General features: G+C 43.8%; 1 protein-coding gene across 2 annotated transcripts in view; it reads left to right on the top strand.

The window, feature by feature from the left end:
- AIFM3 (AIF family member 3) overlaps nucleotides 1-23217 on the top strand; it is a 337117-nt gene that overhangs the window by 108529 nt on the left and 205371 nt on the right. For both annotated transcript variants that reach the window (XM_078667038.1, XM_078667037.1), the window contains exons 3-5: nucleotides 8169-8382; nucleotides 10270-10379; nucleotides 21577-21686. In XM_078667038.1, the coding sequence (XP_078523164.1) occupies nucleotides 8169-8382; nucleotides 10270-10379; nucleotides 21577-21686 (434 nt within the window). The remainder of the gene's footprint in view (nucleotides 1-8168; nucleotides 8383-10269; nucleotides 10380-21576; nucleotides 21687-23217) is intronic.

Genomic DNA, 23217 nt, shown 5'->3' with positions numbered 1-23217 from the left:
GTTGTGTACTTCCGAACAGGGCATTGTTTATTGTTAAGCCACTCTAGTCCTATCCAATTAGAAGAGGATTTCCAGGTGGAGGAGTTGCAGAAAATGACTGGGCTCCCCTACAGAGTGTGGTGAGGGGTTCCAGAAATTTCCATATCTCATAAGTGTTCATAGGCTTTTGACTGAATTGTGCTGCCATTAAAGGGTGGGGACCACCCTGTGCCCCAGGGCCTGTGTTACGCCCCTGTATCCAACCTTATAAACAAAGAGGATCCAGGTTCATTCTTCTGAAAGAAGCAGAGAAAGGACTTAACTCAATACTATTCCCACTACTGAAATATAAAGTTCACAAGAGTACTAGAGCTACATTTCTTTGAAAGATATTGGATGAGAATCCTCACATGAAATTGAGATGCTTCGTATAATTATTTCCATTTTAACTCCTGAGGATTGTATGAGCCATTGTCACATGTTTATGCCCCACAACACATAGTTTAGAAAAAAGGAAATCAACATTTCTGTCCATCAATCTCTTTCAGATATGGAAGCCCTGAGATAGAATGAACCATCACTAGTTCTGTCTCTACTCAAGATCTCTAATGGCACGTGATGTTAGCATCCCTATCCCTAGAGCCAGGGAGTTAACATGTTGTTCATAGTGTAGTCTTGGGTGCCCCCCATTACTGTAATTCCTTTGTCGTTGGTTTCCTGAAGCACACTCAGTTATGCCAAAGAATTGTTGTCTACCTGTACCACAAAGGACTTTCTACGCATCTCACATCAGTTTCTTGAGGACTACCTATCTCCTTCTTTAAAAGATTCTGATTCAGGTCAAATCACTGGTCACCTTTCTCTGTTTCTGTAGGGAAACTATGTATCGTCTCACCTCTCACACATCCAAAGTGTTTGAGATATTGAGGACGTTCTGGGTCAAGGATAGTGAAAATTATCACTTAACACTTATAACAAAAGCTTGTCCTAGAGCAGAGATTTGCATCGCTAGACCATGAGGAGCAGATTTTTAAGCTACCCAGAAGAGCTAGATTTACATACAATCAAATGTAAATGGAAATATCATACCTAGTAGCTGATCACAAGTAATGCAGTTTTTTTCTGCGGGATGCTGGAAGGCCATATTCTGATGGGCGATCCCAGACAAACATCTGTCAGTAACGCGATAATGAGCCTGAAATAGCAAATAACTTGCAGACCTGGATTTACCTGGTCATTTTTCATGGATATTCCCAATTCTGGACCCTTTGCTGGGAACATGTAGGTAGTGGGAATGCTGCAATGTGAAGGCAGATGAAGTATCTGATTTCAGTGTTTCCAGAACTGAAATTACCCGGTATGGTATCTACAAACCAAAGTTCAAGTTCAAGTTCAGAGATTTGTATAGCGCACTACTCACCCAGAGGGTCTCAAGGCGCTTGAGGGAGGGGGGTGCTTTACTTATCGAATATCCAAGTTTTTAGTTGCTTTCTGAAGGAGAGATGGTTCTGTGTAAGGCGGATGTGGGTGGGGAGGGAATTCCAGGTTTTGGCCGCTAAGTAGGAGAAGGATCTACCCCCCATAGTGGATTTATGGATGCGCGGAATTGCGGCGAGGGCTTGATTGGACGAACGTAATTGGCGGGTAGGGGTGTAGAAGGACAGTCGCGTGCTGAGGCATTCTGGTCCTAGGTCGCAGAGGGCTTTGTGTGCGTGGGTGAGGAGACGGAACGTTATTCTCTTGTTGACGGGGAGCCAGTGGAGGTCTTTCAGGTGACCGGAAATGTGAGCTTGATGGGGGATGTCCAGTATGAGTCTGGCTGAGGCGTTTTGGATGCGTTGGAGTTTTTTTTGTAGTTTGGCTGTGGTTCCGGCATAAAGGGTGTTTCCGTAATCTAGTCGGCTTGTGACCAGTGCGTGGGTGACCGTCTTTCTTGTTTCGGTGGGGATCCAACGGAAGATTTTTTTGAGCGTGCGTAGGATGTTGAAGCATGATGATGAGACGGCGTTGACTTGTCTGGTCATCGAGAGGGAGGAGTCCAGGACGAAGCCCAGGTTACGTGCGTGATCCGTAGGTATGGGTGCTGTTCCCAGGGCCGGAGGCCACCATGAGTCGTCCCAGGCAGAGGGGGATGAACCTAAGATGAGGACTTCCGTTTTGTCCGAGTTTAGTTTTAAGCGGCTGTTCTTCATCCATTCGGCAACTTCTTTCATTCCTTTGTGTAAGTTGGTTTTGGCGGTCTTTGGGTCTTTGGTGAGGGAGAGGATCAGCTGGGTGTCGTCTGCGTAGGAGATGATGTTGAGGTTGTGTTGGCGCGCGATGGATGCGAGGGGGCTCATGTATATGTTGAAGAGGGTGGGACTCAGTGATGATCCTTGTGGTACGCCGCAGATGACTTCGGTGGCCTCTGATCTAAAAGGGGGAAGGCGGACTCTCTGGGTTCTTCCGTCGAGGAACGAGATGATCCAGTCCAATGCTTTTCCTTGTATTCCGACGTTTCTGAGGCGTTGTATGAGGGTCTTATGACAGACTGTGTCGAAAGCTGCAGAGAGGTCAAGTAGGATGAGGGCGGCTGTTTCTCCGTTTTCCAGTAGTGTTCGAATGTCGTCTGTTGCTGCGATGAGGGCGGTTTCGGTGCTGTGTTTGGCTCGGAAGCCGGACTGTGAGGGGTCGAGGGATTTGTTGAATTCAAGGAAGGCGGTGAGTTGACTGTTGACGGCTTTCTCTATGACTTTGGCAGGGAATGGGAGGAGCGAGATGGGGCGGTAGTTCTTAAGTTCCGTGGGGTCTGCTGTAGGCTTCTTCAGAAGGGCGTTGAGTTCGGCATGTGTCCAGTTATCCGGGAAGGTCGCAGAGTTGAAGGAGCAGTTGATAACATCGCGGAGATGGGCTGCGATAATGGAGTCTGCTTTGTTGAAAATGTGGTGGGGACATGGGTCGGTTGGCGATCCTGAGTGGATGGAGTTCATCAGGCGGATGGTATCTTCAGTGGTGATTGGGTTCCGGGCGTAAAGGTTTTTAGAGTGCGGTTTTGGTTCGAAGGTGGGTGGGGTGGATTGGTCTTCGGACTGGTTTATAAAGCTGTTATGTATGTCGGCGATTTTGTTGTGGAAGAAAGATGATAGAGAGTCGCAGAGGTCTTGGGAGGGAGTGATGTCGTTGGTGTCGGAGGTGGGGTTGGTAAATTCTTTGACGATGTTGAATAGTTCCTTGCTGTTTTGGGCGTTGTTGTCAAGGCGATCCTTGAATGCTGATTTCTTGATGGATCGGATAAGTCAGTGGTGTTTGCGGATGGCGTTCTTGAAAGTGGCCATGTTGTCCGTGGTTGGGTTTTTTCTCCAGGCTTTCTCGAGGGTACGACATAACTTCTTGGATTTCTTAAGGTCATCGTTGAACCAGGGGGCTTTTTTGCTACCTTGTTTGATTTGTTGGTTTTTCAGGGGTGCTAGTTCGTCAGCGCTGTGGGTGATCCATTGTGTGAGGTTGGTGGCTGCTTGGTTTGGGTCCGATGATTTGGCAGGAGGGTTTTGGTGAAGCGATGTGAGGAGCTGGTCGGTAGTAATTTTGTTCCAGTTTATTCGGGGAATAGGTTGTGGGGGGTTGTGGGTCGTGATCTTTTTGTAGTTGAAGTGAACGCAGCTGTGGTCCGTCCAGTGGAGAGCTGTGGTGTGATTGAAGGAGATGTGCTTGCTGGAGGTGAAGATTGGGTCGAGCGTGTGTCCGGCATAGTGGGTGGGGGTATTGACAAGTTGTTCGAGTCCGAGGTTGTCCAGGTTGTCCAGAAGGGTGGTGGTGTTGCAGTCGTTGTTCTTTTCCAGGTGGTAGTTGAGGTCTCCCAGTAGAATGTAGTCCTCGGAGGGGAGGGCGTGTGGGCTGATGAAGTCGGTGATGTCTTCGCTGAATTGTGTGCGGGGTCCGGGTGGTCTATAGATGAGGGTGCCTCTGAGTGTGGTCTTAGGGTCGGTGTGAATCTGGAAGTGAAGGTGTTCGGCGGTAGTGAGGTTGTCATCGGAACTGGTCGTGATGCGGATGGTGTTCTTATGGACAATGGCGATTCCTCCTCCAGTTTGGTTGGTGCGGTCCTTTCGGATGATCTTGTAGCCGTCCGGGATGGCTATGGCGATGTCGGGTGCTGATGAGGCGTTCATCCAGGTTTCTGTAAGAAAGGCGACGTCCGGCGATGTGGTGTCAAGTAGGTTCCAAAGTTTGATGGCATGTCTGTGGACCGAGCGGGTGTTGAGTAAGATGCACTTCAGATGGTTGTTTTCGGAGCTCTGTTTTGAGTGAGTGGATTTGGTGTAGGTCCTGATGCAATCGACCTTGCAGGTGTGGCAAGTGAAAGGTCCATGGGTGAGTCCTGGAGCGGCTTGGTAGCAGTCGGGGAGACGGCCGGAGTTGAGTGCTGAGAGGGTGGCGGAGTCGTACGTAATGCGGGTGGAGAGGGGTTTGCGGGGAACAGGGGGTCTGGCGCTGGGTGCGGTCCAGGCACGGACGGGCGTAGACGGGCTTACCTTTGGCGCACCTTCGCCGCGCATGGGGCGCGTCCGCTGCGCGTGAACGCTGCGCGCTAAAGCATCTGTCATAAGTGGATAGTGGAGGGAGGGTGGGGCGAGGGAGGAGCAGCTGGGAGGCGGGCACGGGGCGGAGAGCCGGGCCGGGAGGCAGAACAACAAACAACAAAATGAGATTGGGGCATGACCTTAATGAAGCGCTAAGAAACTGGTCAGCACAAATTAATAAAGCAGGCAAAGCGGGTGACACAGTCAATAATAATGGTACAGTAAATATCAATGCACGGTCTGAATAGTACAGCGCTACAATGACTTGTGAATCTGCAGTGCGAGCGAGTCTGGCAATAAGCGCTACGATGACTAGCAGCTTCTAGCAGTGCGAGCAATGCTAGGCCGGTTGGTTGACTAAACCTTTGCTTGCATTGTCTAAAGAGACTCAAACACACAATAGGTAAGCAGCCTCACTCAGGGACACGTGCTACTTTCTTAGTCTTGGTGCTAATGCCTGAGTTTTAAATGCTCCTGATAACTTCTTTCAGTTCTTCAAGGGGTTTTATACATCGAGCTTAAATACAACTAGATCTTCTATATCAAATTGTCCTGTGTTTTGGACAACGTGTTCCTCAGGTTCTAGAACACACCAAGAGCATACTAATTGCAAAGGACATAGATGAAGTGCTCGACTGTGCATTTAACTGATCATCTTATACATGCTCAGGGCCACTAGAATTATGTGATTCTGTGGCCGCCTCTTTTGCTGCATAATCATGGATTTGTTTGCACTTGCACATTATCCACCATTTGCTGCATAATTTGCATATTTCACAAAAAACATAGTTTCTAGCTCAAACGGATCAAGAATTACCTAAACAAAGGTTAACTGATGACCTTTCAGTTGCTGACTGCTGTATTCAGGTGCTAGACTGTTACTGACGAGCTTCAGCTTTGCCTAGATATTAATAGGTGTTGAAGTGACAAAATAACACTGTTAAAGATAGTTCTGCATTATTTCACATATTTGCATTTTCTTGCCGCATCATTTTGTCAAACCTGCTATATAATTTGTCCATCCATTGCTCCATAAATCCCGTCACCCTGCATATGCTCATTCACTTACCTGTACCTGCAAAACCCCCATGTAAGGTCCATTAAGGAGATGAGCATGGCTATGCCTGGATTATTCAACGATTTGCATGTCTGGCTATTGTGTCTGCATCACTCACCTTTGCTTCTTCTGCTGGAGTTCTAGGCCACTCTAGTCAATACCCACAACAGGTATCTTACAGCACTCTTCCAGGAGATGGGGTGGCATCTATTTGTCCTACAAGTGTGTTCCAGTCACTTATGAATAGTACCATCTTTGCACAATTGTATTATGAAGCAGTGCTATTTTATGACATACAATCTGCCACTGGGGACCCAACTGTGTCCTAAACACTACTTTACTGACTTCTACTCTGGGGGCCAGCAACCGCTTAGAAAATTGAATAATATTAGCAGATAATATATTATAGACATAAAAAAGCTAAATCTAAAATGATAAATGTTCAAAGAATTAGTAAACGTGAATGAATTTGAGATTTGAATTTAAAAATTAAGTTGCCATCCTTAGCTTGATTAGTGGGAGCAGGTCAAGTACAACAAAGAGAATCTAGAAGGGCAATTGGTGGCCTCAATGGAAGCAATGGGATGTGGCAGCAAATAGGCACCATGCATTAGGAGAAAAAAAAGTCAAAATGTTATGCTGACGTCTAGCATATCTCTTTGTCTTTTAGTAACAAAATAACATTTCGAAAAGCTCCAACCTTCCCATTAAAATTAACATTGTGATTTTTTTACATATTGTGTTTGTGAATTAAATAAAACATTTCATAACGTGTGATGTATAATTGTGCCTGTGTTTTTGTATATTGTTTCCCTTAACGTGGTTGACGGGAGGCTACTGTGATTACCTACAGGTGATGCAAGGCTAAAAAGTTGTGAGCACTCCCCGGCGGTGTGTTGCTGATAGGTATGAACACTGATAGCAACCACCTGGCTAAGCTTGAAGTACCAGTGAGGTGAAGACGGGTCCCCGAGCCCTGATGAAATTGCCGCAAGTAATTGACAATGAAACATGTCGGCCTTTCCTAACTGAAATGGTCTAATACATGACGTTCTTTTAATATGAGTGTGCTCGCGGCATTCAATAAAATATGTATATTTGCGAGTGAGTCACAAGTCAATTTAGCTTGGAGAAGCATTTTCTTTTTCTTTCCTCACTACGGGGTCCAGTTGGCATAGAATGACACAAGCACTTACTGTGCATTCTGGCACGTTATTTCTTTTTCTTTCTTTTTCTTCACCTCTAAACATTAGGACACTATTTTTCTATTTTCACGGTCATGAAAGTCACCAATGATGAAAGCATGAGCAAACTGGTGAGTACCAACCAGCAGCTCCCCTGGTGATGCTTACGTGATGTACTTTCTGAACTTTCACACATCTTTTCTTCTTGATCACACTCTCAAGAGGAAATGCCATTTGGTGGATTGACAACTAGTTAAAATTGAACACTCTGATGTGACTTGCATTCTGTAGGAAGCCATCCTTTGGGCAGAGACATTGTTAAGCTGCCCCTGGTATCTTTGAAAAGGTTGGGTGTTCATGTACAATTAGGTTCTTTATATATTATGATTTAATGAGAAGAGGGCAACCTGATTTTTATTCCCCTTTTGTGCTCCTTTTTGTGTAGCTTGTATAATTGTGCCTGTATTTTTGTGTATTGTTTTGAGCTTCAAATTTTAGAAATTGCTTAATCAAGGGTCCCCCGTCTTTCAGTAAGGATTTAGTGGAATATACTCCTTTTTAACGCATTATTTTTCCCCCAGGGAATTACAACGTGGTTGTTACAATGACTGCGTTGTAACCATGCATACCATTACCCCGCAAGTCGTAACAACAACTTACGGAGGGGGGACGCTGGATGTTGGAATAGTATAATTTACTATTCCAACTCCAGTCTATGCAGACAGTAGGGAAGGTGTTGGATTTTAAATCCAACAACTTCTGCTCCCTTCGCGAGTCGTTGTTCCGACTTGCAGAGTAATGATATGTGTGGTTACAATGCAGTCGTAGTAAAAACCGCGTTGTAATTCCCTGCGGGGAAAACTTTTCGTGGTAAACATTGTTTACCGATTTAGTGAGGGTACATAGCAGTCAAAAGGTTAAGAACCACAGACTTATACCGTTTCAATGTATTCAACATAAAGACACATCTCTTCAAATTACCTCCCCATCTGTCTCACTCATCCCAGTCCTAACGAATCTAGTCTAAAAGTAAAACTATTATGTCTCCCCTTACTCCACACCTCTAAGTGGCTCCTCCTTTTCTTGCCTCATCGTGGACTATGATGTCCCTCTCGCTTCCTGATATATACCAAAGGCCCCCTTGGGTCGTGACATGTACTGGATCCGAGAGGGATGGAATCCAGGACAGCAACAAGGAAGGCTTGGACCCAGAGTAATGAAGATTACAGGTAAGTAATCGAGGCATTAACCTTTATGTGTGGGCGAGAGAATGACACTGTACCCATTTCATGGGGATGAAGGAACTCAGTTAATTCGACCCTTGACTCAATCTGTGCTCGTTGCATAGAAACATTATATTTTTTTTACATATATGTTTTTTTCTTACAGTTGAGATAAAAGTGGAAGTTGTACTGCCAGAGAAAGAGCGAGAAAAGGAAGACATGTCTCCCAATGGCAAAGCGAGCCCCCTGGCATACAAAGCCAATGGCACCACGCGGCACTACCACCATGAAGATCGTCCGGTCACCCTCAACCCTTACCCTAACCCGAAGGATGTGGTGGAGGCTTCGGTGTGTCATGTGAAGGACCTGGAGAATGGACAGTAGGTGTTGGACCACAGGCCATAGAAATCAGCAGGGTTAAGGGCCAGTAGATGTACTGGTTGTTCGCCAGAATGCAAAGTTCAGATGTGTTGTTGTCAATTACTTTTATATAAACATGCTGGGACGTTGCAGAGTCCCGGCCCATTTTGCACTAGCAGCCTTCAGACGGGGTAGAGCCATGGTGCCTTCTCCTCAAACAACGTAGTTATGGAGACCAATTTGCAAAGTTCTGTAAAGTTACAAAGTTTAACTTTGTAACCTTCGTTAAAAGTTCTATGGAAAATTTGCAATTGCACAAAGGTTGCAACATTTGCAAGAAAATATGGAATTCTGTGCAATTTATGTCGAATGTGTCCTTATGTAGTAGCACTATTACATGGTCCAGCGTAAAATATACTTCACATGTAAAATGTTATGTTCTTCTGAGAATACTATTTCGCATAGAAGAGTTCTGTAAAAGGTGAACTTGGCGAGAAAAATGTGCATACGTTTGTCATCGTGCATAGAAAAAGTCTGCCAAAGGTTTATTCGCAGCGAAAAAGCCTGCATTCATTTTCCTTCTTAGCTAGGTGCGATTAAAGAAGGCATATTGGGAAATTGATTGCACACCACTACTTGCAGAATAAGTGGGAGTGAACTGCCACTCTGGGGGAAACTGAGGCCTCTCGAGGAACTGCTCTTGTGCTTATAGGACAGGTTGGTCTAGGATTTCTTAAAGCACTTAGCCACTCCCGGTGGTTCCCAGCGCTAGGAGGCCCAATTCATGCGGCACAGGCAACCGGAAAGGTAACAAGGGGCAAAAGGAGTGAACAACGTCATCTTTTTTAGCATCTTCAAGATTTACATCGGATTGTGTGGTCTGCAGAGAAGGGGCGGGAGGCTTTTCCTGACCTTGGAAGTAAGGCAGCCAAAAGATGTGGCATGATGGGACATACCAATATAATCACTTTTTCTAAGTTACTGACTCACTTGAGGACTAGCTTTATTGATGGATGGATACAAAGCAGGCCTAACGTAAGTGCAGCAAAGGTTAAAATGTTTCTGAGCACTCAGGGGCAACAAACACAAGTCTCTGCCACACCCTTCTACTGGCAATGGAAAATGTATAGAGAGTGTTAGATGTCCAGAGTCAGGAAAAAGGATCACAAAGGGCCCAATTCACAAAGGGCCTCAATCATCCAGCACGGTGGCCCCACAGTTGTGGTGGAACCTACACATTGTAGTTCCTCGGATGTATGACATTACAACGCATGCATTTACATCGCATGCCTTTACAACGTAAGTATTACAACGCAGTCCATTACAACGCATAGTGCTTTGGGGTGCTGGATAGTGAATAGTTTAATTTACTATTCCAACTCCAGTCCCCGTGGACACTAGGGAAGGTTATTGGATAGTAAATTAACCTATTCCCTATCCTAGAGCGCCCCCCAGAGCAATGCGTTGTAATAGTTTGCGTTGTAAAAGGTGCGTTGTAAAGGTAGTGTATTGTAAAAGTTTCATTGTAAAGGCTGTTCACCTGGTTCCTCATACTTGAGACCCCTCCGCAAGTGCGGAGGTCCTTTGTGAATAGGCCACAAAGGTTAGCGATCCCAGGAAAATTTGAGCAGATATCTCATCACAATAGCTCTTGATCCCATACACTCTCACTCACATACTGTTATTCGTACAATATCACAAACACACACACCCACATGCATAGACACACAAACATGTATATACACTCACACTCAAATTCTCACACAAAATCCGACACAAATAATTGCACATATATACACACTGCAACAGGCTCACACAACACTACCAACGTCCTTCACTCCATTTTTCTGGAGTGTAACTTGCATTTTGTTGCAATAAATCTCAGTTGCTCTTCTGTTTCTCTCCAGGATGCGGGAGGTGGATCTTGGGTGTGGAAAAGCCCTCCTGATCAAGCAGAATGGGGAGTACTATGCCACAGGACACAAGTGTCCACACTATGGGGCACCTCTTGTCAAAGGTGAGTGTTTTTATGTTTTCATCTTGCAGTGTGTGTTCAAAATGCTGCACCTCCATCTGAAATCAGTGTATCGTCGTTGCACAAGAGCATGCTAATATTGTTTATAAACCACAACGGCAGGACATCAAAAAAGGTGATAATGGACCAGACGGCATTGGTGACTTGTGCAGGCTGACTGCCAAGAGTGTCATTAAGTAAAACACAAAGGTGATGGGTGGAATGCTTGAATTATTCTCAGCCACTGGCAATCTAAAGGCCAGTGCTCCAGTCAACTTTTTGTCACCTACAGTGCCACTCTAGACAGAGAGAGTTAATTGATCCAATACGACAGATCAGTCCAATTTGCAAGACCAGGTCCAGATGGGAACACAAGCAACCAAAGACCGGGTTCAGCTTAGTTAGTCCTCGTTAGTGAGGTGGACCCTGATTGAAAAGGCTGAGACATAGGTGAGATACTGCTCTACTCATATAAATGGCCCAACGTTCCTTCACCTGAATTTTCTGGGTGATAGAACACATGGCACAATTTTACTGGACACAAAATTTGTTTGCTAAAAGCTTAAGGCTTGGGCTGCAAGAGCAGCCCAGGCTCATTTCCCAGCTCCTTCCCGATACTCTTCCACAGCAAGGGTAGTTGAGGGCATGTAATGCTCCTGAGCCATTCACACCCCTTCTGGCCCGCTGCACTGGTCCCCTTGCTTACATTCGCCACCGCTTAGGGTAGCTGGTAAATATGAATTTTTTAGCTGGATGGCTGGGGTGGGTCTACATCCCCCAGCATTCCTTTGTGTGTTGGCGAAGAAGAGGAGCTGTCCGCACACTGCAACGGATGTATGACGTTACAACGCATACTTTTACAACGCCTACCTTTACAACGCGGTTTTTACAACGCATACCATTACAACGCATAATGCTTTTAGGGCTGGATAGTGAATAGTTTAATTTACTATTCCAACTCCAGTCCCCGTGGATAGTAGGGAAGGTTATTGGATAGTAAATTAACCTATTCCCTATCCTAGAGCGCCCCCCAGAGCAATGCGTTGTAATAGTTTGCGTTGTAAAAGTTGCGTTGTAATGGTAGGTTGTTGTAAAAGTTTTGTTGTAAAGGTTGTTTACCACTGCAACCAGCGCTTATAAGTGATTCGCTTCTCCTGCAGTGCAGGAACTTGCACAGACTTTGTTTTGTCTGGCTGGGGTGGGACTACGTCTCCCAGCATTCCTTTGAATGTTAGCTAGGAAGAAGGGCCTCACACATGCTGCAACCAGAGTTTAAAAGCGCGTTGCTTCTCCCGAGGTGGGGGATGCGCGTGGGACGTGCTGGGGCCAAAAGCAGGCCTGTCTAGACCTGTCAGAGCCCAGTTGGCCACACCCCTTGGATGTCGTTAAGACCTCAAGGTACTGTTGTTTTATTGTTTTCTATGTTGTTTTATTACCTGTGATGATGAAGGGCTTAGCCTCTGCACCTGTCAAGCCCAGTTTTAAATCTTGTTCCCTGGATGGGTTCATTAAACGCACAGCGGGCGCCTTCATCTAGTAAATAGAACATGTTGAGTGCCGTCTATCCGTCACTATGGCTGCAAGTCCTGGGTCAACTTTGCCTCCAGAGACAGGCTTTCAAGTTGCATGGGGCACTGCTCAAGTGCACGGCCAGGGGCACGGGTCTGTATCATGGCTTCCTACTTAAGCTCTTGCTGCTGACCCCAGACAGATCACTGGTGAGGCTTTAACAACGCCCCTCAATAATGGCCCTTCAGCCAAATGAAAAAGACGCTGGGGTCAAGGAAATCACACCTTGATTCCAGCCCAGCAGGTTCTACTGAGATCAGCGCTGCGGACTTGGACATTTTCCAGGGTAAATTACTGGACAGCGTGAGGGGTGTGGTCTAAAGTCTGCTCCTATCTGCACCGGGTTGGGATCTATTGAAGAAATTTGACTTAATATCAAGGTAAGACTCCCCCACTTCTTCTGTTCATCCAGCAGCCCACCCCACTCACATGCCGGTGCCCGGAGCCTCACGCTTGTGCCCGAGTTGCCTTAAAATGATCATAATCTCCCTTTTAACAGCCCTCATGTCAGTCAGATAGTTCTCAGCCTATCCCACATTGTCATCTTCTACAACACTGCAAATCCCTAGCTGGGTCTGGGTCTTGCAGTATGAGAGGTCCACCATATTCTGGTGGGCGAGCTGAGTTTGGGTAGATCTCTGGTCCTGTGGTGGTTTTGCAACCCCCTCCCCAAATGGCTGATGTTAGTTACCCGGTTATGCTTACTAATTGCTCACTGGCTCCAAAAGCTTCCATGGGTAGTTTACCCCAGTATACGGGGAATACTAGGGTACAAAAAACATGAGGGTGGGTGATCCAATGCGGTCACTATTATTGGACCTCCCACCTGCTCTACTTATGTTATGATAATGCTAAATATCCCGCCTCTGCCTCAGGGCACTACTGAGTCGTCAGCCCAGCTAAGGAATAAAGTTCTCCACTGGCTGCAGTGCAAGTTTATTTTCCCAGTCTCCAAAGCTGACTAAATCCTGTTGACACATAGGGCTGTGTGGATGGTCCATCTAAAAATACATTTGAGGGGGGGCGGCGTTACCATTTACTTTAAGCATCCTAGGTCTGTGGGGAAATCTTGCATAGGTCTTCGCCTCACTTCTCAAATTCAGGTAATATTAAGCTTCTCCCCCTGGGCCTTTTTTATCATCACTTGATTCAAGTACCCTATGGGTCTGATCATTCATCCTCTGATTAGTTTACCTTTGCTAACTGTCCTTTTTCTCTCCCCCTTATAAATAGGTTTGAAGCCCTGAATGATCTGCAGACTGCTGATTGATGTCCTGATTTTGAGGGCACTCTTCAACCATACTCTATAGACAGTCCTACCTTCTCCACATCTCACCTTTTTTTGTTCTAACTGCAATCCTGTAGTCAATCTCATTGTACTTGTTTCTCCTACCCCTCCCCCGTCAGCTAAGGTGACTCAGCCAGCACTTTCTCCTTTAGCTCCAACACCTGCTCACACAGGCTATAATGGGTCTTGTTATTTCACTTCTTGGTACATTTCCGTGCTTCAAAATAATTAAACAGTCCCAGATTGTCTTAACATCACTGCTCCCTCCCACATAATCTGCCTTCAGGAAGCCTGGTGTGCGGAACCTATGCATATTGAAGGGGTTTCTTCTTTAATTACTGCTGCAACACCTTCTCTGTCAGGTTGTGCTAAAGGTGGCTTTCAGATGTTAATTTCCAATTTGTTTCTAGTTATTATTAGAAGGTCTGTTATTGTTACCAGTTTGTGTTATTGTCTTTTGGCGGGGAGTCTGATCTAGTGATAATACATTTTTACAACAATGTGTTTGACTCTACTCGTAGTGATGTTGTATTTGCTCTTGATGTGAACTTAGGCACATTCTTGCGTTCAACCCATTCTATTTGCCCTATTTTATCAAGTAGCACCACAATCACAGCACGACCAGCAGAAGGAAAGCAATCAAATTGAAGCAATCAGTACTTGATCCTTCCTCCAGCCGAAAGAAGAGAAAGTGAAAACAACAATAGTGGCCAATTAAGTAGCAGATAAGAGTGACAATGAAGCCAAAAAATGTTAAGCAATGGGTGGGCGCATGCCCCTTGTTGCATACAGTATCTCTTGCAAGTGAGAGCAAATGCAACAACATATGCTGTCGCAGGTGAGACCAGTGGCATAGCAAGGGGGGGCAGCAGCCTTTCCCCCGTGCTCCTACCTGCGGCAGTCAAGGGGGAATCGCTAGCACACTCCGCCCTTACATTTGGCTGCCGTAGGCGGCAAATGCAGGAGGCAAAAGGACTAGCTACGCCACTGGGTGAGACCTAAAAAGGGTGAAAACATGAGAGAATTACTTCATGGGCCACTCATGGCAGCAATGCACATTCACAGGGTCATGGTAGGAGAATATTGCTGTTCCAATATTCTACCTTTGCAGCGCTCCATAATCTCCAGCATCGACAACCTTGGAGCTGAAGTTTGATATTTGTCCAAATATTGATTCTATAGTGGTTTGGAGCGGTGTGGCTAATTTATCTCTTTTCATCATTGGACTTGCCACTTTCACAAACATCTTCTCTTGATCCTATGTGTTTAACGCGGAGGCAGCTATCTACGAGTGCAACAGAGTTCAACTATTGCTTGGGCACTGAGTTGGACCATGTTGGGTTTGTTCACGCTTTTGAAACACTTTACAGGGCGTTTATTAATTTTTTGAAACGTTACCCTAGATCTAGGACCACTCGGAGACCCTATTTGTTTGACCATTCATGTACACAAGCATCCAAGATACTGCGGATTGTTTTGCATAGCTCTCCAGGGACCATTATGTTATTATGCAATTAAGTGTAGTGAGGCTTTAGCCTCTAGGAAAAAGGTGCTTAGGGAAGAGGTCTGGCTGAATTTTGTTCAGGAAACAGAGACCAATGATGTCACTTTGTTTTGGAGCATGATCAATGCTCTTTTTATCAAAAATGATTCTGCCCCTGAAATAACATCGTTTGTTCCTCTTCAAGTATGGGTTGACCATTTTGTAAAGCTTGTTGATCCACCCATTTGTAATGATCCAGAGTTAGGTCAGTCGGCAAAAGTGGACATACATAAAAGTATCAATCTTTATGCCAGCAGGCCTCCGTATTCACCTTGGGTGAGGGCTTTTAGCTCTGGGAAGTAGTGTGAAGGGCAAAGCTCACAGGCCTTATGGGCTGTGTCGATGCTTATAAAGCTACTGGAGGGGTGTGGGGCCTCCTTTTGGCTCAAGTGTTTAATGCGGCGGCAGAGGGCATAATTACTTCTAACTGGGCTGATTCCATCATTATGCTAATTTTTAAGAAGTGGGATAGATGAGACCTGAAGTGTTATCACCCTATCTCCCTTTTGGAATCTTCTGCAAAATTGTTGGGCAGGGCTCTTCTGCAGAGATTGAGGCAGTGGGCTTACGATAATTCGATTTTTTTCAGAAACACAGTATGGTATCAAGAGGGAACTGGGGACAGTGTAAAGGTGTGTAAATTTAGACCTGCGCACCTGGAAATCTACCAAGGCTAAGTCAGGTTCTCTTCACTTATGCTTTGCTGATTTCAGTAGCGCCTTTGACCTGGTGGACCACTCGATTATGTGGCATACTTTGATTTCACTTGGGGTCCCTACTAATATTGTTTTTTTTCTTACCTGGTTGTACGAGAATGTATCTGCCCGGGTTCGATATGGCCCCATCGGGGAGTGTTACCCCTCGGTTAGAATTAAGAGGGGAGTCAGATAGAGCTGCGTTCTGGCCTGATTCTTATTCTCTCTCAAAATAAACTCCGTTGATGGTGCCCTTTGGACCCTACAGGCCAATGCATCCATAGTCGCTGGACCCCCAGTCCTCGTGCTTCTGTATGCTGACAACGCGATATGACCGCTGTCAGTCTGCAGAGGGTCATGGATACCATCGCTGAATTTATAGATATCAGAAAATTAAAGAATAATAAAGGCAAAACATTCCCAATATTTTGCAAGAAAAATACTCAGAAGTGTAGGACTTTTTTTATCAAGTGCAGTCCTATTGTGAAGCTTAATTCATTTTGTTTTCTGGGCATTCTTTTTTCTAGTAATGGTTGATGGTCTCAACACATACAAAAAGCTCGATCTAAAATGAGTAAAGTGTGTGACAGAGCTTTCAGGTTCTCCAGTAAACTTTGTAGCTGCTCTATTAGGTAAATAGATAATACATATAAGGCTAGACCATTGTCCGCTACCATGTATGGTAGGGCCGGTGGGATCATATGTCCTGCGGCTGTCTTCAGGTTGAGGACAATGCCTTTCTTAGGTATCTTCTGTGTATCCTCACCTCAACTCCACCCTTAATTGCTCACAAGGCAGTGGGGCTAACTCACCTGGAGGACCTATTTTTGCTCAAGTCTATTTTACTCTGGCATTCAGTTTGGACAAAAACTGAAACTGCTTTTAAGTCAGCTATCATATAATGATATGTTTAAAATCATGATGTGGCTACCACGTGTTACAAAACTCTTCTAGAGTCCTCGCTTTTTATAAGATTGAGGTCACTGCCTCTTTTTTAAGGGTGTGGTTTGAAAAGAGCCCTTGCTGAGGCCAAGAAACCCACTGTTGGTACAATCTATGTTGAATGCCTTCCCGGATGCTTCGAAACATACCTGTCCTGACTCCCTGGTGACAAACATCCAACATCGCTTTGTTTTAACAAAGTTACGGCAGGTCACAGTACACCATGTAGTCACCTTTCCCATTATAAACCAGTGGTATAGGGATGGGGTACAATGCCCTTGTGATGACCTTTCTAAACAGAGCTCTTAGCACTATATGTTATTCTGCTGTTTTTATGATGTCTTAAAGAAACTTATTCTGAAACCGATCTTTATTGCCCATAACATCAAAGATTACAACGCTGCCCTACGTTTTTTGTGCACCCTGGAAGTTCCTACATTGTTTTACTGTTGCCTCTTACATTTGGGGCACGATTCGCATCACAAAAAGTATTTTTATCTAATTGTAGCATTTGATTTGTACTTTTTTAACACTGTATGTGTGCACAGGTGTTATTATTTATTTTTAATCTTATGATATACTGCACAACAGTTTTGACCTATTTTTAATTTTCTTGATGTACTGTATTTTGTACTATCTGCTCTTGTCTGGCCTAATCTGAGTGTGGCAAATAAAGATTTCCGAATCGAATACAATACAATAACTTGAAAATGTCACAGTAGCAGGGACACATGCCTACAATGAGGACAATCACCTTTAATTCTACTGAAATTCGTAATTCCCAGAATGATTCATCACAGGTTGTAAAGCAGACTACAGAGATTTGCCTGCAGCAACAGAGGAGTAACAATTACACAACCTTGCTACCCCATACACAGCACCCCAGACTGCAGGTGTACTAGTTTGCAGAAGAGCCGCCAACATCTCTCAAGCAGAGAAACATGTTTGACTCACCGAAAGGAGTTAATAATGTACATGAATAAGTTAAATAACCTGCAGTAGAGGTCTCTTCCAGCAATAAGGCAGTTGTTTCTGCATTATTTTTCTGAATGGTGTAATGTGATATTCACAAAAGTGATCTCTAGTCAAATAATTATTAAGGCACGGTTACCGTGGAAGGTGTCTCTGAATGTGAACTTTGTTATTTATCTCCAATTGAAGAAAGACGCTGGAACTCTGTATAATGTTTATCATTCCCAAGATAATTTAGATTCATTTTGCACGAACACCCCATGAATAAGAGAGCGATTTGTGGGTGATTAACTATTACTCAGTAAGTCATCCTCTCTTTTACTGGATTTCTTGCTCTTGTTCTCCTTCAGACACCTTGCAGAATCATCCGGCCTTTCGCACTTGTTCTAATTGTAAATGCTTTTACAATTCCTAGGGAAATTCAGTGTCTTGTAATCCAGGTTTCTGCATTAAATTTCTGTATTCATGTCCTTTACTACAAAATCTTACCAAAGCCTGTAAGAGTGAAAATGTGGAGAGCGAAAGGCATCTAGGAAGCTGTAGTCTATCCCATCTCCAGTGCCCTCTGTGCTTCAGTATCGAGTCTGCCCCCTCGCTTTGTCTCCCAAGTGGCTTCCTCCTTCAGCTGTTTATCCACCAGTGGTACTCTATTTGGCCAACCATCTTCCCAGACCTACAGTCTGGCTTCATGGTGTGGCCTCACACATATGCTTCTCCATTCCCCCAGCTCACTTTGCCTCACACTTAGAACAGACGAATTCTTCAATTTGAGCCTGAAAACTGAGACATGACCATGGATTAAAGTCCTAATACATACAGCACTGCCTTACAGACTGCCCAGTTCTAAACTACTGTTGAGATTCTGAAAACATTAGGATCAGAAAAAAATTGCGCTCATGGATTTCATTTAGGTTAAACGTAGCTATGCCCTTGGATGTTTTATTGGTTCAAATTTGGTCAACTAAACTGGGATTATCTAAAGGCTTGCACGCTAATGGACAACTTAATTTAGCAGCAGGAGTTGTGTTAATAGTGAACCCAGCAAATCTATTACACATTTGCTAAGGACCTAGTTGGGAAGAGGGTCTTCTGGTGCTTCCTTCCACAGACTTCAAAGAGCATTTTTTGAATTGAAGAAAAAAACAAATATCTTTCTATGTTGATTTCATTGTTCTTTGTTGAAAAGCTTTAAGAAAAGAGCCACGGAAAAAATAAATATTCAAGCTGTAGCTAAACCCTTTCAGGGAGTATTGCAACAAGTTTGAAAAATGATTCCAAGAAGAACTTTGACCTCTGGAATTTCTGAAGCTGTTTACTATCCATGTTAGAATATTCTCATCCATCACGCCATTATCATTCACCATCATTCGCCCATCACACATCATCCCATATCCTTCATTTATCATACTTCATCATTCTTCATCACTCTTTTCTCGTCCCTCATCTCATCGTCATCTACCATCCCTCATCCTTCATCCATTATCTTTCATCCATCATTTCTCATCCATCTTCCAAACTCCCTTATCCATATCTCCGCATCTATCAACCATCATTGCTCTTTCCTTATCTATAATTCATCATTCCTCAAGCATTAACAATCATCTACCATTCCTCACCCATCATTACTTATCCCTCATCGCAGATGGCTCATCCATCTTCCTTCATTTCCCATCCCTCATTCCTCTTCAATTATATATTATATGTTGTTCATAATTCATCATTTCACATCCATCATTGATCATCCCTCATCCTCAACCGCATTCATCATTCCTCATCACTTATCCCTCCTCTCTCATCCCTCTCTTCTTGGTCCTCATACCCCAGCTTGCATTCCTCCTCAATCACTCCTCATCCCACCCTCCTCCAGTGATAAGTGAAAGTGCAGGCAAAGTAGGTACACCCAAAATAAAAAAGGATCCAATGCTGGAAATGATTTGCATACACTCCACAATTAATAGTAACATTTTTGGTAGTTTGTTAAGTACAGACGGTTTTATGACATAACTTAGAAAGCAGATTTAAATCAGTTTTTGAAAAAACTGAATTCTCAACAGTACTTCAATTAACATTCTGCAAAAATATATTAAATTGAATAAAATCCTGTCAGTTGTATATCTTTACTTTCGCCTCTTCCTTTGCTTTCTTTCAAAAGTAGCCAATGTTTCTCGTCTTCTTGATATAATCCAACGCACAGTAAAACTTCCCTTGCATTATTACCTCTCAAAATGTTGGTGAAAGGGTGCTCTACACATTAAAAGGCAAACAAACCTCTCCATACGTTTTGAAGTAACGCATCTAAGAAATGGTATACACCCGTTACGACGCAACTTTTACTCCGCACTACCATTACAACGCGGGCATTACAACGCATGACATTACAACGCATTGCGCTGGGGGGCGCTCTAGGATAAGAGGTAAGTTTAATTTACTATCCAACACCTTCCCTAGGGTCCACGGGGACTGGAGTTAGAATAGTAAATTATACTTACCACTATCCAGCACCCCAAAGCGCTATGCGTTGTAACGGTATTCGTTGTAAATACCGCGTTGTAATGGTATGCGGAGTAAAAGTATGCGTTGTAACGTCATACATCCCTAAGAAATGGCTGAAAATGTGTTGTTAACATGAGTGTAAGAACCAAAGTGGAATATTGTATAAAGTACTGTTATCCGATGATTGTATATCATTACCTGCTTTCCGGCACTATACGAGGGAATCTCCCCAACCGAATAAGTAATGTGAAACATGTCTTTCACTTCCCCGTTTTACACAATAATATCCTGCATGTATTGCTTGGTTTGTGGGGCACAACTGATACCTTCAGCACTTTCGTTCATCACTAGTGAAGGAAGGTCTGTTGAGGAGCTGTGAGGAAAGAGGAGTAAGAGCTGAGGGATGAGGAGTGAGTGATGGAGAAGGAGGGATGTTCCTCATGTTTTCAAAAGTTGTGCATCAGAATATCACGAATAAAAATATTGTATTACAAAAAATAACATAGCAAGAATATCAACCATCAACATATTGTGAAGGTAAATATATACTTGGAAATATAGCAGTGTCAAAATAGCTGTTGATACCAAAAACATCTAAAGCAGTAATCTTGACATGCAATAAAAAATCCTATACTTTCAGGAGATGGTGATAATTCCTAATGAGAGTCTATCAGTGGAGTATTGTTTTGGATCTTTCATCCTAAATAAGACCCTTCATGTTTTTTCTTTTAATACACACATTTTATATTTTTTTCTGAAGAATCCTGGCCATATCGACCAGGAGCATACCAATAACACGACACAAAAATAAAGTAACAAACAATAACATAACACAGCACATATGAGACCGTTCATGTATTAATATCCTGGTCAGACCGACCCTGCCTCACGCACACTAAAGTGGCTTATGACATGAACAAAAGGGATTGACCTGTTTTCAAAGATTTAAAAGCACATGAACCTATTGCACTCTAAGCACTTTGATAGACTGGACATCCTCTCCCTGATAGACATACTCACCGGTAGTTGATACATGCAATTAGGCTATATCTGTCAACCCCGTTCCTGTAAATGATTAAATCAACAAATACGTACATAAATAAATACATAAATATAATAACAAGGACATTACAAAAATGGTCCAATCCCACCTTAGCACATTTATCTGGGACAGGAGTAAGAATGTTAAATTCAGGCAGTCGTAGAATACATGTGGAGGGCTTTGTGCATGGCTTTCTAACTTGTTAATATGTTAATGTTAGAATATGCAGATAACACAGTTATTACTGTTGATATTGTTGGTGTCAAGACTTATGTTTGAGGTATTTTGGTTATCTCACTTAGGGCATACAGCAAAAATAATGAGCCTTCCTTGCATAAACACTGGATTTGTTGCACTTGAGATATTGTTGGCGTAACATGTTTTTGGCTGCCAGGGCCGGCTTTAGGGCAGTGTGACGGGTGCGGCCGCACTGGGCACTGACCAGTGGAGGGGCGCTGTGACCTCATGGGGGCGCTGTGTTCAGCAATATCTTATGATAGGAGAGTTGAGGGGCACTTTTGCCCGGCGGTAGTGAGAGAATCCGGGGAGGCGGTCATGGGACATGGGGGCACCAAAGTGATTGTCACACTGGGCGCCACCAGTGCTAAAGCCGGCCTTGTTGGCTGGTATACTTACTTTGGATTTTTCACCTCTAGGAGTGCTATCGAAAGGAAGAGTGCGCTGCCCTTGGCATGGGGCATGCTTCAATATCAGCACTGGGGACATTGAAGACTTTCCTGGTTTGGATGGGCTACCAAGATTCCAGGTACCATTTTCAGATATTAGATAACAATAATAATTAGCGAAACATAGATCAATTGAAAGTATTATTTATGCATCTTTCCAGCAAATCATCTCTGTGCCCATATGTAGCTTCAAAAGTCCTGTTATCAAAGCAACAGCAACCACAGCAGCATTTACCTATGCTAGATTGCCTTATTGATAGGACTACCTATTCTGCATGCCTTAGGTGGTGACACCAACATTTTTCTCAAGGGCTATTTCTTCCACAAATCCAAACATTCAAACTATCGTTGGGACCATCATGCATACCTTGGGTAACACCTGCTGGTACTTCTGTTATTTTTTTTTATAGATTAACACCCTCCCCTATAGTAAGCCAGAGGTATCTGTCAAAAGCAGTTCCAGTAGCAGCGAGATGTGCTGAGTAAGTGAGTGCCTGGCGTAGCTGTTTAACCTGAAATGTCAAGTAGTCTTCTGGGTACAGTCTCATGTATTTCCTAAGAGAAGCAAAATCAGGTGGGAGCTCTGGTCGAGCTGAAGCCAGAGCTAGTTTCACACTAGTTGCTCATGGTCTATGCGTCTTTACTCATGTCTCTTTGACACTGCTAAGAGTGATGGCAATGTTGAATCTCTGTGACTTGTGTTGATCCGAATTATTCTTGAAACTCCACACACTCTAGTCTTTGCCTGGTTTAGATTGATCAAACATGGTTTCTGCTGCTCTGCTTTCCAGTTTACGTGCCTAATAGGACCTATCAGGAAGTGGCCCTTGATTAGCTGAAGGAAATCTGATGTTCTTGTTCTCTATGGTCTATCCATATATTCCCTCTGCCATGCTTACTTTGGACTCTGCTCAGCATTCACATTTTGCCTGGACAGGTTGTCGCTCTAAAGATGGTATGGAAAGATATGCCTTGATGCCCCATCCCTAGGAAGGTCAGACAGTGGCACTATCTCTCGTATCACAACCTATCTATTTGTCCTTTACTTTCTCTAGTAAGTCACGTTGGGCTTTCTTGCAAACTGGCCTAGGCTAATGCTATATTATTCAACATTCTTAAAACAATCAGGTAATATTGCGTCAACTTCTAGCTCAACTTGATCATATCCTATGCGTCGCTTCTCATTTGAATTCTTCCTGGCGAAACATAGATATTTCTTGTTTTTATCATTTTCTGCTTCCTTCTCCGACCACTTATGGATGACATACAGCACTTGCCCTCTACTTTTTTAGGCTTCTGAACCTACAGTTGGTACCACATCCAATACATTTACTTCTTCTAAAAAAAAACTATATGTTCTTAGATTCTCTGCTAACCACTTTGTTCACCCTGAGAGCTGGAGCATAGCTCCATAAATCAATTTGGATATTTTACCAGCAGTCTCATTTACATGTACTTTCCACTGCTTTCTGGACGAAAACAAAGGCCTTGTAACACTAATGTTGGTCTGAGTACCCTTCTCCATCTGTCTATTAATTTATATATGGATTCCTAAACTTTTATAATCAACATTAATATTTGTTAAAGATGACAATTCAGGTGTGTGGACCT

The sequence above is a fragment of the Lissotriton helveticus genome, chromosome 11 (assembly GCF_964261635.1).
Source record: "Lissotriton helveticus chromosome 11, aLisHel1.1, whole genome shotgun sequence".
Lineage (NCBI taxonomy): Eukaryota > Metazoa > Chordata > Amphibia > Caudata > Salamandridae > Lissotriton > Lissotriton helveticus.
The sequence above is the reverse complement of the archived record's forward strand: the minus strand, read 5'-3'. Positions and strand labels throughout refer to the sequence as shown.